The following is a 17,793-nucleotide window of genomic DNA, read 5'->3' as shown; positions in this document are numbered from 1 at the left end:
AGGAGCAAGAGAGAAAACACAGTCAGCAGAGCCTGATCCAGGGGAAACAGATGGCGTGGTGTGCTAGGAGCAAAGGTGGCAGGCTTAACATCACTGAGAGGGGGAAGGATGAAAGGCCCCCTGGTGCCTGGCCCCAGAGGGACCACCCCCTTAGCTCACAACCAGGGGGCGGCCAGGAGGCCGTCCCTTTCCTTCCTCCCCTAAGCCTCTCCTCCAGCCACTTAACATTCTCCCTTCTCCTCCACTTCCATTCTTTAACCTTTGCAGAGTGCACGCTCCTTCCCTTCCTTGAGACCCCGCTCCAGTGAGCCTTGGATCGCCTTGCCAAGCACCTTCCCACAGACTTCCTAAGTCACAACCCACAAATAACAGCAATAACAACCATGTTAATGGTGCACACACGCTCAGGTTGTCAAGCCTTTGGGGGAGAGGGCGGTATCTGAGAAGCCAGCCACCTGCCCAGATAGCCACGGAACTGTCCCCAGGTGCCGCAGGCTCTTTACATTCTAAGTCACTAGCTTTGGTGTTAGAGGAGAGAGAAAAAAAAAAAAATCCCCTTTGTCCACCATGCAAACTCCTTCTGACCTTTCCCCATGATTGCTTTCTTTCTGCTCACCATCCCTCAGCTTCAGCAGTGTTTACAGCAAGGCTGGGCTGCCCATCATGGGCTGGGCTGAGGCTCGTAAAACTGCCCCCCACCCACCCACCCAACGCAGGGCAGGCCATGGCTGGAAAGGACAGCTGCCCTCTTTCTGCGGCCCGGGAATCCAGGTCCCCAGTGCCACCCCCGACCCCGTCGCAGTGCACACCCCCTCAGAACACCAGGCACCTCCATCAGAGTAACAGCCACCTCCGCCCTCGGGCCTCCATCCACTGCCCCAGGCCCTCTTCAGCCAGGCAATGGGTCCTCTCATCTTCCAGACGCCCTGAGCGTGCTCCTGCCTGTATCACCGCCAGCCTAGAACCCCACCCTCGTCAGAGTCCCACCCCTCAGACACCAGGGAGAGTGCACTGCTTCTGGAGCCATACAGACCTGGGGTCAGACCCAGGGGCCATTATTTACAGCAACATGACCTCAGATGTTAGTAGCCCTCTCAGGGGGGCATCTCCCCACCCATAAAGAGGGGAGGACAGTACTGATACTCCCTTGTGGGGCTGGCTGAGGTTAAATGAGGGGGAGAAAAGTACATAGAGAACCTAACATAATGCTTGGCACACAGAAGTACATAATAATCATAATTATCTCTATTAGTACTATTAGTGAGACAAATCAGAGATAGAGCAAGAACAACAGTGAAATGGGCACCACCTCTTCCTCTCCAGGGCCTTGGCTGCAATCAGGCAAAACAGCAAGTCCAGGCAGGAAGGAGCATGCACGTACACACACTCAGGATGTAAAACCTGAAATCATCACCCATCCACATGGCAACCCAGACCAGGAGCCCACGCAGCACAGGCAGAGTGCTCCTTCCAGATTTCATGCCCATTTGCCCCTCACCAAACCCAATAACTGGGGACTAGCTTCAGCCCACGAAAAGGAAACAGGCTCAGCAAGGTTCTATCACTTCCCAAGGTCATACAGTAGGTAAGCAGCAGAGCAGGGACTACACCTCGGGTCTCCCAGCTCCTGGCCAGAGGAAGTTTATTTCTCTCAACCCTATAAGCTCCCTGGACCCATGCAGAAAAGGAGCGCCTCTTTCCCAAGCAGGGCCTTTTGGAGAAAAGCCCCCAACTTCCAGAATCCCACAGCAAGAAAGGATTTCTAAACTTCTGCTTCCTGCAAGCCCACAGTGCCCAGTTGTCTGTCCTGGTTCTCAGTTTGCTGGGGCAACTAGTCCAGATCCGCTGCTCATCAGAGGTCATGTGCAGGAGTTTGTGCCCCTTTCCAGCTCCCTCTCTCCCTGACCCACAGCACGCATAAGCTCATCTCTCTTCACTTAACCTCACCCATGATCCCTACCAGACTAACGAGATAAAGAGCGATACAATTCTTGAAAATAACAGGGAGAACACTCCTTGCCACATCACACCCTCAGCTTTAAAAAGCTCCAGCTCTCTGGGGTGCATGCCGGTACCCTCATGTTCCCTCCAGCCAGGGAGGCTGGTGTTACAGATTCACTCCTCAATGCTGACCACGAAGCTGGAGGTATTCCGTTATGTAAAAGCAGTTTGCTGAAGAAGGAGGATTTGAAGACAGAAATTTAGCATTTAGGAAAAAGGGTGGAGGTGGGACTTGACCTTTTTCACTCTGTCACCTGAAAAAAGATACCCTTCTTATGTTGGGAGCTGTGAAGAAACCAGTTTAATTTAGTGTAACCCACATTTGGCTCAAAATAGTTTTCAAATGTCAGAATCTGAAAGTCTAGACTCTTAAGAAGCTGGTGGTAAAGGAATCCAGGAAAAAAATGTTAAAAACAGATGACCTGAACCCAAGATCAGAGAACTTGAGGTGGCTGAGAATTTAGAGGGGAAGGTTCGGTGGAAACAGCTAGAAACCCAAGTTTTGCACTAGTTTTATTTACTGATTGTGTGACCTTGGACAAGTCCTCTCTATTCTCTAAGTTCCTGTAAAAGGAAGGGGCCAAAAGTGATTTTTCCAAAGCTCTTTGCAACTGTGACATTGTGGTAAATCCATCCTCATGACCACTACCAGAGAGTACCTCAAAGTAATTATACCTTGTGAAAAAAACCTGCCAAATTTCTCTGATTATATGTCCACCCACATTAAAAGCCACTCCTCTCAGTCTCCCCTGCAGCAAGTGTAGCTATGTAACTAAATTCCAGCCCTTGGAATGTAAGCAGAGGAGTCATGTGCAAATTTTAGGAGCTGTTCCTAATAGACATCTATGTCTTAGTCCCCTCCTCCCCCTGCCAGATGGAATCTGGACAAGATGGCTGGAACTCAGGCAGCCACCTTGAGACAATGAGGAGAATGGATCTATTAAAGATGTATAGTAGTACGATAGAAGTACCTGGGTCCCTGACTTCCACGGGTATATACTGGCCTTAGAACACTGCTTTCTAGGCTTTGACATGAGTGAAATATATGATCTTTGTAAGGTACTATCATTCTGGGTGTTCCGGCACACACACAAATAGATCTTGAGGATCTATTGCGGAACAAAAGCTTAAACTAGAAAGAAATATTAACACCTGCTCCAGTTGGGATATTTCAAAGTGTCTAAGGCATTAAATCATGTATTATACTTCAGATAAATTGCTATAAGGAAGGAGACAGAGAAAGTATCAAAGGCTTGATCTATTGTGATCTACTTGATCTACTGTGTGCTTCATTATGTCTGTTCCAATCATGTGTATTGGTCCGTTAGTGACAACTACCCACAAATGAAAGGAAAATTAGCTAGTAGCTCTTCAGTTTCCCAGCAACCTCGGGCTTTTACTACTAAGAAGTGGGGTCACTGCAGGAGACCAAAAGGCCTTGCACTTCCCAGACTAGAGTAGGGCTGATCAGTTTCCCCGATACAGGACTCCTCTCCACATTCCTCACATGCCATATGCAGCCTCCAGGTAACCCTCCAGACCAACGACTCAAAACTGGATGCTGTTCAACGTAGTGGGTCCCCAAGGCTTTGGGAACTAAATATTCATACGTCCATGCCCTCCACACTACCATCTCGTCCCAGATAGCTTTGGTCATTAGAAAGCAAAAATGGCCCCCTCTCCCAGGCCACTCTATCAGCCCATCACACTCTGAAGATGGCAAACGCATTCCTTCTTAGAATTCTGTAGGCAAAATACCTCAGTTTTTTCCTCACCTATGCCTTCAAGCCCTTCACCGTTCTGAATGACGTAACTCAGACAGGACAATGCTCATGGCTCTCAGAGCTATCCCACGCCAGCAGCCGAGTTTTAGAGCTTGGAAAGAACAACGTGCTATATTCCTAGAATTTATTCTGGGAAATAAATACTTCTGCTTTCATAATTCAAAATATAGGAAATTAATCTCAACACAAATCTTGACCAGTGGGTCACAGTGAGAAAGAAAAAAAAAAAAAAACTGAGACACATCATTAACGAATCTCTTAAGTTATGGCGCCCAAATGTCATACAGCACTGGCAAAAGTACAGTTCTTTTGGAAAGCTACTTGGCACAATTGGTCAAGTATCTTAAAAGTATTTATGCTCCTTGACTTCGTAATTCCACTTTTGGGAATCTGTCCTGAGGAAACGAGCAAAGGTTCTGACAGATGACTCACAGGGTCCCACTTGTAAGAGTCAAAAATTGTAAACAACCTCAATATTCAAGAGCAGGGGAATGGTTATTTCGAGGAAACCACTCAATGGAATAACACAGCCATTTAAGTGATGTTTTCAAAAACTGCACAATGAAAAAAATATTTGCTTTAATATTAAGTGTTACAAAATAAAATCCAGGGAGGCGCCTGGGTGGCTCAGTCAGTTAAAGGTCTGCCTTCAGCTCAGGTCATGATCTCAAGGTCCTGGGATCAAGTAGCATATTGGGCTCCCTGCTCAGCATGCAGCCTGCTTCTCTCTTTTCCTCTGCTCCCGCCCACACCTCATGTGTGGGCCCTTGCTCTTTCTCTCTCTCAAATACAGAAATAAATTTTTTTTAATAAAAATTAAATAAAAAACAATTCAAATGTACATAGTATGATTACAACTATACACAAAATTATGCTCAGAAAAAGACTGGATGAAAAAATGCACCAAAGTAAAACTCTGTCCTTGGATAGATTTTATTCTTCTTCCCCTTTGTCTATTTTTCCGTCACCACAATATGCATGTCCAATTTAAAACTTAAAAGAAAAAAGGAATTATCACCATTTGGACACCATCATGGAAATAATTAACAATCTCACACTATCACCCCATAAGCAAATATAACTTCAGAGGGGAGAAGCCTGGCAGAAACGTCCTTAACTAAGGGACCAGTGCTAGCAACACAGATAATGAGTAAAATTGACATCATATGCCTCCAGACAGAATGCACTGAATAAAAACATCATCAAAAACCCAGCTGAGGGGCGCCTGTGTGGCTTGGTCGGTTAAGTGGCTCAGGCGGTTAAATGTCTGCCTTTAGCTCCGGTCATGATCCCAGGGTCCTGGGACTGAGCCCGCATCGGGCTCTCTGCTCAGTGGGGATGTCTCCCTCTCCGTCTGTATATGGCTCTGCCTACTTGTGCTTTCTCTGTCAAATAAATAAATAAAATCTAAAAAAAAAAAGGTGAAGGACATTCTTAAAAATTATCAAGGTCACGAAAGACAAAGACTAAAAAACTAGTCCAGATTAAAGGAAACTAAAGAGATATGACAAACAAATTCAACGTGTGATTCTGAACTGGGTTCTGAGCCAAATGCCACAATCCTGACTGCGATCATTGTACTGTGGCTGTGTAAGAGAATAGCCTTGCCTTTTAGGAAATACTGAAGGGGGCAAAGGAGCATCATGTCTCTGAACTTTATAAACGCTGGAGGAGAATGTGATAAAACAAATGTGATAAAATGTTAATATGTGTGGAATCTGGGTAAAGAGCAGATGGGAATCCTTTGTATTCTTCTTGCAACTCCTCTGTAAGTCTGAAATTAGTTAGAAAAAAAAAAACTTCCCTAAAAAAAGACAGGGAAGAGAAAAAAAAAAAAAAAAAAGATGCCCAGAACACAAGCAAATACTGTCCCCACCTCTTCCTGAAACCCTGTGCCAGCCAGCACACACTGGTGGCACCTTCCAAGGTAGGAGGAGTGCTTATCTGCCTTCTTCCCTTCCAGCTGACTCTCTGCTCCTCTGCTCACCTGACACTGTAGTTTTTTATAGGATCTATTATATGAAATCTGCAAAGCACTCTGCATGCAGCACAAACCTAGAACGGCTTTGATGAGAGAGAGAGAAAAAGAAATACAAAAGAACATTCCTTTTTAAACATGGGTAATTTATGCCCTTTAATAAGGCAAATTTTAAGCATCTGTCACCAACTACCACGGCTAAACAGCACTCTTTGCCAGGATGAAGGCCTCACCAGAAACCAAGTTTGGGAATTTCACCACTGATCCTTCCCAATGTGCAAATGTCTACCCAGCAGCCTTTGAAATGAAAACAAGTACCGTGAGTCCCTAAACGGGGTGTGTGCGTGAGTGTGTGTGTACGTGTGTGTGTGTGTATGTGTGTGTCAGACACACAGAGAGGGCCTGGCTCTGAGTGGTGGAGCCCTGACTAGCTGCAGCTTAGGAGCTAAATGTGCTTATTAAGAAAGAGAGATAGAGGGGCGCCTGGGTGGCTCAGTGGGTTAAAGCCTCTGCTTTCAGCTCAGGTCATGATCCCAGGGTCCTAGGATCGAGCCCCGATGTCAGCAGAGAGCCTGCTTCCCCCTCTGCCTGCCTCTCTGCCTACTTGTGATCTCTGTCTGTCAAATAAATAAATAAAATCTTTTAGAAAGAAAGAAAGAAAGAGAGAGAGAGAGAGAGAGATAGGAAAGCACTTGGCACAGAACAGACCAAATTCTCCAGTCCCTAAATCCAGGGCCTAGGGATGAGCCCCCAGTCATGACAACAGCTCCAAGTGCGGAGTGCTTCCTGCGGGACCAGGAGCAGCTAAGAAATCCACAGGCCCGTCTCACTTAATCATCTTGACAAGAGAACTCTGCAGGTCCTTTTGGTATCACTATTTTATAGATAAGGAAACTGAGACGAGGAGGAGCTAAGAAACTTGCTCAACATCACACAGCGAGTAGATAGGTGCATAGTGACCCAGAGCCCCATCTCACATGCTCGGATGCCCCGGCCGGAGCATGGAGACCACAGACCCCTGGAGCCACACACATGTTCCTGCTGGGTCGTCTAAACACCAAACTAGGTGCACTTCCTCTATGTTGCTTCCTTTAAACGCCACACCGCACATGTGGGCCACGCAATACAGGGTTCCTCCCTAGTGCTCCCCACAGCATGCGGCGGTCAACAAGGGACAACTCAGGGGCAGGACAACTGATCCGAGAGCTTAAGAAAACAGGTTTTCTTATCCTGAAATTGCAACTGCAGTGCATTTAACCAGGACTTAAGTCCCTAAAGCTTTTAATGTTTTGAAAAACCTCTCCTAGCGCCAAGAGGGCTTTGGGCCGCTGCCAGCCTGGTGTGCCAGGCCTGCTAACAAGGAAGAGGGGGTAGAGGGAGCAGTGAATCAGGCAGCAGGGAGGGAGGGAGAGCAGGTAAATTCCCACTCCGGAAATCCAACTGCCTCGAAGCTTCGTTAATTGAGAAGAAGGTAACAATTCAGGCGCTCACGACCCATGGTGTATATCCATGCTTTTACACACATTCTCTCTCTCTGTCCCTTAAGGTTCAGGGTTTAAACCAGTGTTTTCTCCCCTTCAGGCTTCAACTCATGAGCCGAGTCACAAAATCAATTCAGTGCATTACCACCAGCATTTTAAAAATGACGCTAACTAGAAAACATCAGTATGTACCATAAACAGCAAGACTAAGTGTTCTGTAAAACCTTTATATCTGTTGTAGTTATGTACATATACACTTGGCAATGATGTAAAATGTAGAGTTGTGTTTGCAGCAGTTGCAGTAAAAATACTCAAAAAACTGTCATAAACAATCTGGGCGGGAGGTTGTGTTATCCCCACTTTAGAGATGTGAAAACTGAGGCTCACAGAAGCGAAGGGAGAGCCCTCAGGTGAAGCCGAAGACTTGCCTGACTTCTGAAAACAGCGAGTCCACACAAACACTTCCCAGATATCCCTCAAGCCCGCTGGGCTCCCTAGAGCTCCACCCAAAACAAGACCAGGGAGGCCACCAGGACCGCCTGCCCCTCTGGGGCAGCCATTAAAGGACACCAAGTCAAGGAGATGCAGCGACAACCTGACCCATCTTCCCTGCTACCTGCTCCCTGCAGTTTCCTGCACGCCTTTAGAGGAAAGCAAAGCAATGTAGGCTCGAGCCAAGGGCCACCTTGCAGCGTCCCATGGATCATGACACAGGAGAGCGTGTTCCACGCCACTCAGCCCAGAGTAACGGCCTAGGCGGGCAAAACACTATGCACAAAACCGGTAAATCTTCCTGCTTTGTAGGCACAATAGCTCTAAGTATAGGTTTTTTAGAAATAGATTCTTGGGCCTTATCCTTGAAGAGCATCAGCCCACAGATCCGGGGAGGCCGGGAATCCAACCATACACATATCCCCTTCTAGGGGATTTGGATCCACAGCCAGGTTGGGAAACCTCTGCCACCCACCCATGTTTGGACTCCACGCCACTCCGTTCTCCTTCACAGCCAGAATCCCCCATCTCCAGTCACCCCCTATCCATTCCTCAGCCCCCTCATACGCTCCCCTACCACCACCACCAAGAAGACGCTGATTGAGGAGGACCCGCAATGACTTCCACACAGATAGCCCCACAGACATCTCCAGTTCTGTGCCTCAACCTGTGAGCCCCAGCGGGTCACTCCTGGCCTCCCTCTACCTCTCCAGTCATGCTTCCCATCTTCTTTGCAATCCCTTGTCCCCCCAGCCTTTCAATGTGGAAGCTCCTCGGGGCTCACTTGCCTCCACCTTCTTTCCCCTCTCTACACTCGCCATGGGGGCCTCACCCACCTCTGGAGCAGCACCCCTGAGTTAACATGTCCAGCCCAGACCTCCCTCCTCGGTGCCATGTCCTCACATCTTACCTACTCAGTGGCTCTTAAATGGGGGTCACATAGAATTCTCAAGTGTTAAAAACCTAAATCTCAAACAAAGAGATACAGAGCCTCTTCCAAAGTGTTACTGAGCTCTTAATAAGGGACATCAAAAAAAGATATAAGGAAAAAAAGACTTAAAAATATTTCAAAAAAAGAAGTTACAAGAAACTAATATGCATATAGGTCATAGGGAGGAAAAGGCATCCTGTTAGAAGGCTGCTAAATCCGTATCAAACTGGTTAATGTCCTGCAGGGAAACCACCTCGTCTCTCTTCTCTACCAAAGAGAAATCATTTGCATCTCATCTACCTGTAGAGTATGGGTCCTAAAGAATGATAATCAAAGTTATATTCCCTAGAGCACCAGATGGCCCTTAGCCATCCTTCTTAGACAATGCTCTAGTATGACATTATAAAGACACTAAATCAGCTTTTCTTTCCAAGTTTTGGGATAATTCTTCCTTACAATGAGGTCTATGAACTTGGGTGGGGAAAAATTCTATCTTTATTTTCACTAACCTCTAAATGAAATTTGGCCTTACCTTTATTACAAAGGTAGGTAACAAACTACAGAAGCACTAGCAGGTGTCTGTGACGCAGAAATCATACAAATTTTTTTACTCTCGTCCCCCAGAAACTACATTTTTCTCATAACAAAAGGTGCAGAGATCTTGAAACATCGTTGATGCTCATCACTAAATAGTACAGAAAATACCAAACCTGCCATCAGTTCTTCTTAAATGATGCATTTATGAATATAAATATTTTTATTACGTACTTGTTGTAGTATTTTGGTAACTGTACTTCAGTACCATTGGTTTGCTCTGTAATCTTGTGCATTGTTTTATACATTTAAAAACGTTATTCTAAGAAAGGGCCCATAAGTCCTCAGAGAAGCCTTTCCTGCCTCCCTGCATTAAGGTTAGGGACCCATGTTATACATTTGTTTATCACCTTATATTTCCTCTTTCCAGCACTTCCTGCCCGAATTAATAAATTAGTGGCTCCCCCACCAGACAAGGGGAGGAAGGGATGATGTCCATCTTATTTACCATTATGTCCCTAATGCCTCAGCATGATATATCTAACTCGTAAGACCATCAAGAAATATCTGTTTAAAAAGAAAGAAAAAAGAAAGACCTGGGGGATGAATGAACACCGTGACACAAGTAGCAAGCAGATGTCTGTCCACATGCCCTAGAGATACAGAGCATGTACCGTACTCTGTCCAGGGCCTAGCAAAGTCAGACCCCTCGACAAAAGCAGACCCACTTAGTGTTTGCAAGCCAGCTCTACTCGACCCAACAACAGAACTTTCCAGGCAACCCCACTTCTCAACTCAGATACTAGATCACCTCCATGTTTCAGCCCCAGCATAGAGCCCTCGACTTATGTCTCCATCAACACCTTCCAAAGCAAGGATTAAAGCATCTGCTCATGAGTTAAAGACATCTGCTCAAGCCAAAGGGTTGGGAGAATGGTAAAATGGGGGGGGGGGGGGGGGGGCGGGGCAGAGGGTGGCCACCTCTACCCTGACCCCAGCCAGCTGCCATGAAGTCAGCCACAGGCTTGCCATCAGGCCATCTGGCAAAATGCACATCTACCTGGGGGCTCAGGATGACCCTGGAGAATAAAAAGACATCAGAAGGATATTCTAAACCTATAGTCCATCTGAGTGTATTTAACCCCCCCACCCCATGATGGCAAAGCTAGTATTTAGAAGCGGTTTCACCAGCATAAAATACATGGAGATGCTTTGCAAACTCTAACATCCTCTACAAATGTGCCAAGTGTCATATAATCCTCGACAACAGATCAACTGGGTAGCCAGAAGCTCCAGTCAGCGCTGCAAGATACGCCAGGCAGTCCAGCGACGGACAGGCATCACTGCTCCTCCCTTCCCCGCTGGGACCTAAGATGCTAGGTATGGGGTGGGTGGGAGTCAAAGAAACCACGAAGTCCTCGGAACACAAGAGAACTTGGGCTCCTTACACCCCATGCATCACTCTCTGACCCACTGTCACTAAGCCTCCAAAACCTGCCACCACCACTAAATGACACACAAGAGCCCCAGGGAACAAAACCACACAGCTGGAGCAAACCCTCTGGGGAGATGGTGTGGTTACTCTCCTCATTCTCAAGAGAGGACCCACATTCAGAAGAAACGGGACAGAAACCCAGAGCGCCTAAATCTTTAGCTCCTCGGCAGCCTCTCCCACTCATCCAGGGCCTCTTGTGGGGGCCCACCCACTGAGAGGGACAGAGAGTCCAGAGCCCAGCTCAGAGGACCTGTGACGGGAGAATCCCAGCACCAGAGCCCCCCAACTCCCAGCCTGAAGCCTCTGCCTACACCCCCTCTGGCCCTCCACAGCCACAGCCTCCTGGCTTCCTGAGTACCTCTCCTCTCCAACTTGAGATAACTGCCATGGCTCCCATTTACTGCCCCCCCCCCCCCGCCCACCGTGTGCTGGCACTGTGCTGGCTGCTTCCTGTGTTATTTCTGATGCTTTCAACTCTGCAAAAGGGTATCATCACCACGACTAACAGAAAGAAGACGGAGGCAGGGCCCAAGGTCTCACAGCTCCTGAGTGTCAGGCTGGCTAAAAACCCATGTTCTGTCCACAGCATCACATTTGACTTTATCTTGTAGATAACAGATAAGAAAGTGTTGTTCTGGGAAAATTCATCGAGTCTCTTCCACTCCAACCCAAGCCTACACTGTGCACTGACTGCTCTTGTTATTAAAAGGGCAGCTTTCATCACATCTCTCCACTACCTACAGAATCAAATCCCCAAAGCTTTGCCAGTCATGTAATCTTCTTCACAATCCACTTTCCCACTCTTATCCCCCCTCGCCAGACTCAAATCTTTCCTTCCATTCAGCCTGGACCATAACTCCTCATTGCCTGTATTTCTGTCTCAGACAGTTTCCTTTCTCTGCCTATGACAATGGTTCCCTCGGCTAACTATGGACTAGGGATGACTGTATGCTGGGTCCTGGGCTAGGTGTTGGGGACACAACGGGCAGAACCAGGAGGATCCCCACTGGCACAGAGCTCAAGAGTCAGCTCTCGTTGTAAGGCGTGAGCTGGGACCCTTCTCGTGACAAGGTGCCCCACGGTCCCACCCCAGTCCAAATCCACAGCACTCAATGACGAGGTGCCCCATGGCCCCACCCTGGCCCAGATCCACAGTGCTCAGTGTCTCCCTTCCATATGGCTCTCAGCTGTTCCTCCAACTCATGTGCCGGTTGTGTTTTAAAACTTCCTCTGTAATGTGTTTATTTCTGTGGGAAAAGTGCACTCCAGTTTCCAAACAGCATTATAAATGGCAATTAGGTCCCCAGGCCAGCCCACAAAAGCCTATTAAATATATAATGGTGTAGAACCTAAATACGTGTACATTGAAAGCTCTGCAGGAAAGACTGGAGACAGACATCTGCTTCCTGCAGCCCCGCCCACCGTCCCACCAGGTGCTGAGCGTCAAGCCACTGTCAAGGGCAGAGACCAGAGCAGGGACTGGAAAAGAGGGAAGCAGGTGGAAGGTAGGGGGCTGGGATGGCAGTGATGGAGCAGTAAGAAACCTGATTTATAATTCAGGAGCCTGGCACCAATCCCAGCTCTGCTTTTACAAACATGGTGGCCTCGAGACCCTTCCCTCTCAAAGCCTCGCTTTTCTAAAATGAAAGAGCTGAGTTACGTTGGTATTTCTCAGACTTCTGAATCTCAGAGATTGTCAGGATATATTTTTTTAAATATATTTCATATATTTTAAAAATACTTTACATACATATGTTTTAAATATAATACATAATGTATATTAAATATTTAAAAGAATTTTATCAATACCTTCTAAAAAGCATACAATATATGATTCCTACTTTAATTTTTCAAAAGGACACTGAAAGCCACCCCCCCCCAACATGACATCATGTCAAAAAAAAAAAAAAAAAAGGCAGACAAGTTTTTAAACTGAAAATATCTTGATTGATTCATGGAAAAACCATTCACTGTTGTTACTTTTCCAATGTGTCTATTATCCTATGAAAACTGTCAGAGCCCAGCTTCGGTCCTTGGCCTAACTTTGTAACCAGCTGAGCTGGGTGACTTAGCCTTAGCATCCTCTCCAGCTGCAACAAGTCTCCATCCTGAGGACTGGAAAAAGACTACACCACAGTCAGCGTGGATGGTCTGGGGAAGGGGCAGCCGCAGAGGGGAGCTGAGCTGGGCAGCAGGAAGGGACAGTCAGCCCCAGGAGCATGGGCAGGACAGCACAGCCTCCTCAGGCCTAGGGCAGAGACACCCAGCCAGGAGGGAGGGGCTGGAACTAACTGGTCCAAAGAATTAACTGTGACTCTCTTCATCCCCATATTCTTGTGCAAGGCTGAAAGGCCGGACCCAAAGGAACATTTTTTTCCTTTATTAACTTTTCTGATCAAAAACTAATACATATTCATAGAGAAAACTTGGGGGAACAGAAAAAAAAGCATAAGCAAAGAAGTAAACAAACATCACCCACAACTGTGCCTTCCTAAACAATCACTATGGGCGTTCCAGTGCAGGGCTAATTCCTCAACCACTTACGCAGCTACCATCAGCCACCCTGGGACTCATGCTGTACCCTGCTTCTCCCCTAATTATCACACTCGAGCACTTTGCCACGTCCCTAAATATTCCTCATAAGCATCATAAAATATTTTGATAATCATGGCATTCTAGTAAATACAAACATTCTTTATAAACATCACTTTCCACGGCATGGACAGGACCAAAAGTCATTTAAACCATGCTGTTATTGTTGAGCATTTAAGCCATTTCCAAATTTTTGTTGTTGTAAAAAATGTGGTAGGTATGGATCACTGTCCATGAATCTCTGTAGACCCCTTTATACTGCTTCATGTTCCTTGGGTCACAGCCTACTGCTCTGCACATATCAGCTCTCGGTAAATATTGAGTGAACAAGGAAACCCAGTACACTCCCAGGACCTGGGAGCCCTTATCAGATGGACATAGAGTTTAAATTTACAGAGGCCCACCCTGGTATCCACAAGCCGCTCGACAATGAAACTGCACCAATGACACCTGCTGAGCCGAGCTGGGGCATGAGGAAAGGATAATGTCTATTTCATTCTGCAGATTACCCCTTCTAGTGCTCCTGGCAAACCTACTCACCACCCTTCTGTACCTCAATGCAGGAGCAGACCTCAAAGGCTGGTCTTTGCACTTTGCACTCTCCCCACACTCCCTCCAGACTGTACAACCCACTGCCTCAAGAAAGCTGGGGCTGACCTTCCCACCAAATTAATGTGTGGCCCCCCTCTTCAATGGAGGCTCTCAGCCTTTCGGGTATTAGAGTTCACTGTCCTGTCTTTATTTGCTCACAGGACTCACTCCCCTGCCCAAACCAGCACAGCACTGGGGAGGGTAGGGACAGTCTGTGCTTTGCTCTCCATCCAAAATCCAATCCAACGCCAAACAATGTGGTTGACAAATAAATGTTTGCTGAATCAAACTTCTTCCCAGTCAGGTTCCCAAGCCCTCTACTTTTACAGAAGGGTGGGGGAGGGAAGCAGGACCCGCTAAAACAGCCCAAGTGCAAAGACCTGCTAGGGGCTCCCACTGGAGCTGGCCCCCTCTGCCCAGTCCTGCAGCACCACCTGGCCTAGAGACCAGCCCTGGCCAGCTGGCTCCAGAAAATAGAATGCAAAACAGATCTTACACACACAGATGCAAGTGAAGGGACACTGTCCCACTCCACACTCTCTCCCAGAACGAGAAAGGCCAGATCCAGGAGGCAGGGAGCTTCCTTTCCCACCCACTTCCAGATAACCGGAAGAGACAGGGCCACTCCTCACTGGTGAACCCCAAAAGGCAGGGTATCTGGAGATGGAAGTGTTTCAAGTAACTAAATCCACACTCCAGTTTTCTTCATGTTGCCCTGCATCCTTGCCACACCCAAAAGAAAAAAAAACTGAAAAATCTGGGCTGGAGAGGGTGCTAGCAGCAGAAAGTTTTCCACTGGAACTTCAGGGAATAAAGAAAAAAAGGAACCAAGATTGCCCTAAAACAAGGGAGACCAGGAGTTATGGAGATAAGTGAAAACAGGCCAGATTATCCCATCACACCCCCACAGTAACACCAAGTCCAAACCCAGAGAGTCCAGGGCACGGTGGCCACACCCATTCTGGCCTCTTCTAGGGATGCCCCGGGACAGCTACCACCCCCAACCCCAAGTGTAGCAAACTCCTCTCAGAGAGTCCACCACTCCCAGCACACCGACCCGACCACCCCTCTTTCACTCTCCTCCGATTTTGCAATTCCCAGAACTTCCTTCATCCGACCCCCTTGACGGTCTTGTGAGCCGGGTGCCTTTACCGTCCCCATTTCATGGATGAAAAGACTAAGTCAGATATATTAAGTGATAGTCTGCGTCACAAGCTAGAAAGTGGCTGGGGTTCGAGCGGGAGGCCGTTGGGTGTATGAGCAGAACTCCTCCGCGGACCCCACCCAGCCCGCCCGGCAGTGCCTGCAGGCGGGGGCCCAGGCGGTGACAGGCAGTTTCCCCGCTGCTCAGGGTGGAAAACCCCGGCTGCTCAGGGTGAAAACCGAGAGCGAGGTGGCCCTAAAGCGAGGTTTCCGGCAGTGCAGGTATAAAGCACCCCCATGCCACCCGGCACTCACACAGGTGCAGGGCCCAGAGCCCGGGCGCGGCGCACCCCCCAATCTGCCGGAGTCCCGCCCTAGGCGGCGGCTGCCCCTTGACTTGCACCCCCGCAAAGTTGTGCCTGCGGCGCAAGCATCCAGCGCGGCTCCCTCCAACCCTTGCGCCCCGGAGCGCTCCGTGAGGAAGGCGCAGGGGCCGCCCCGCCGCCTCCCCCCACAGCCACTGGGTCCCTGCCTGCCCAGCACGCACGCCTCCACCCCGGGACTTGGGGGCTTTCTCCCCGTTTGTCCCACGAGGGCCGGGAGCAGGGGGCGCGGACCCCAACGCCGGGCGCACGTGCCGCCCCCGCCCGGACCCCAGCTCCGCAGCCTCACCGAGATCGCCAGCAGCAGCAGCCATGCCCGCCCGACCCGCGCCATCCCTGCCGCCGCTGCCTACGGAGGGCTCCGCTCTCCACTCAGGCTCCCGCTCCCGCAGCTCCGTAGGGTCCAACAGCCACGGCCACTTCCCAGCCGCTCCCCGCCTCCGAGTTCCCGGTGCCACGTCTGCCAAAGCATGCGCACCAGGGTGGGAGAGGCGGCCGGGAAGAGGTGCTTGCTGGGAGTCGTAGTTTGCAGCAAGGCTGGGCTGGGGGCCTCTAGCGTGGACTTGGCCCTAAACGCACAGAGGGGCCTGAGTGGAGTGCGAAATCGCAAGGTCAGCCTGTAAGGGAAGACAATTAATTTGCAGGGCTAAGTCTGTGCCTGAAGTTTCAGAAACGGAGGTAAGTTTTATTTTCCCCACTCTGAGGATGAAGAGGCAGCCCAGAGAAGTTAAGTAATTTGACTCAAATCACATAATTTGCAAAAGGTGCAAAAGCAGCAAAACGTGCTGCTTGTGGAGGGTAGAAAAATCTCACACTTACCTTGTCTTTTGTTCATTCAGAAAAACTTTACTGAGCTATTGGAAAACACTATGGCAGTTCCTCAAAAAAAGTTAAACATGGATTATCACATGACCTAAAAATCCACTTCTAAGCATATACATAAAAGAATTGGATATAGGTATTCAAACAAATGTTTGAACATAGATGTGCCTGGCACCATTATTCACAATAGCCAAGAGTTTTCCGACTCAAGTGTTCATTGAGGGATTAATGGTTAACAAAATATAGTACATCCGTACAGTGGTATATCACTCAGGCATATAAAGGAAGTATTGATGCGTGCTATAATGTAGATGAACCTAGAAAATATTATCTATTGAAATATTATGATGAGAAAGAAGTCAGACACAGAAGATTGCATATTGTATGATTAAATTTAAATGAAATATCCAGAAATAGGTAAATCCATCAGGATAGAAAGCAACTAGTGGTTGCCTGGGGCCGGCAGGGAGGAGGGTTTGTGGAGTGAATGCTCAGTGGGTACAGGACCTCCTTTGAGGGTGGTAAAAATATTTTAGAAAGAGGTAATGATTGGACAAAATTGGAGTGTACTAAATGCCACTGAATTGTCCGTTTTAAAATGGTTACTTTAATGTTATGTGAATTTTACATCAGCAAAAAATTTAAAAAAAAAAAAACCCACAAAACTCTACTGGGATGCCTGGATGGCTCAGGAGGTTAAGTGTCTGCTTTTGGCTCAGGTCGTGATCCCAGGATCCTGCGATCGAGTCCCACATCGGGCTCCTTGCTCAGTGGGGGCCTGCTCTCCCTTTGCCTGCCTCTTCCCCTGTTTGTGCTCCTTCTATCAAATAAATAAATAAAATCTTTAAAAAAAAAAAACTCTATTGAACTCATTTCATGCTAAAACATTCTTGCATGCAGTTATTCATTCAAAAATGTTTATTGAACACCTACTAAATCTTGAGGTTCAAGATACACACTAGTAAGATGAACAAGGGAATGCACAGACTGAATGCACTACAATGCTTAGTAGGTTATAGGTGAAAGATCCTTGCCCACTGTCTAGAGGTTCAAAGCTCAAAACCTAGAAGTCATCCTTGACTCACTGTCGGTTCTCAACTGACAGTGAGTTTATCCAACCCATCACCATGTCCCATCATTTCTACCTCCACAATCTATCTCTTCTGCCACTTCCTGAGTTGAAGTCACTAACATGTCTCACCTGAGCAAGGGTAAAATCTCCTGGTGTACTTCCTGCTTCTTTCTCCTCATACCCCCCATAATGCATTTGTTAATGTCAGTTAGAGGTTGCCTGTCACTTCCTTGAAACCCTCTAGTGGCTTGCTGTTGCCCTTAGAATGAAATTCAGACCCTCCACAGGACCTGTAAGCCCTGCATACTCTGGGCCCAGCCCTCTAGACCTCATCTCCTGCCTCTCCCCTACCCTGTGCACTTGTCTCCAGTTATACAGACCATCATTTTTCTGCCCATCTCCCACCTGAGAGCTGTTACTACTTCTGGGACAATACTCCTCCTATATCCCTTGCCTTGACATTTTCCCTTGCCCTTGGTCTGACTGGCTCCTTC

The 17,793-nt window shown here is 47.9% G+C and overlaps 1 protein-coding gene across 2 annotated transcripts in view; it reads right to left on the bottom strand.

Annotated features, from left to right (window-relative positions):
- Positions 1-15,877, bottom strand: part of PDIA5 (protein disulfide isomerase family A member 5) — a 91,457-nt gene extending 75,580 nt beyond the window's left edge. The window contains exon 1 of one of the 2 annotated variants that reach the window (XM_059162860.1): positions 15,695-15,877. In XM_059162860.1, the coding sequence (XP_059018843.1) occupies positions 15,695-15,739 (45 nt within the window). In that variant the 5' untranslated portion in view covers positions 15,740-15,877. The remainder of the gene's footprint in view (positions 1-15,694) is intronic. The other variant, XM_059162859.1, reaches the window with a different exon arrangement.
- Positions 15,878-17,793: the final 1,916 nt, after the last annotated feature.

This window comes from Mustela lutreola, chromosome 2 (assembly GCF_030435805.1).
Source record: "Mustela lutreola isolate mMusLut2 chromosome 2, mMusLut2.pri, whole genome shotgun sequence".
NCBI classification, from domain to species: domain Eukaryota; kingdom Metazoa; phylum Chordata; class Mammalia; order Carnivora; family Mustelidae; genus Mustela; species Mustela lutreola.
The sequence above is the reverse complement of the archived record's forward strand: the minus strand, read 5'-3'. Positions and strand labels throughout refer to the sequence as shown.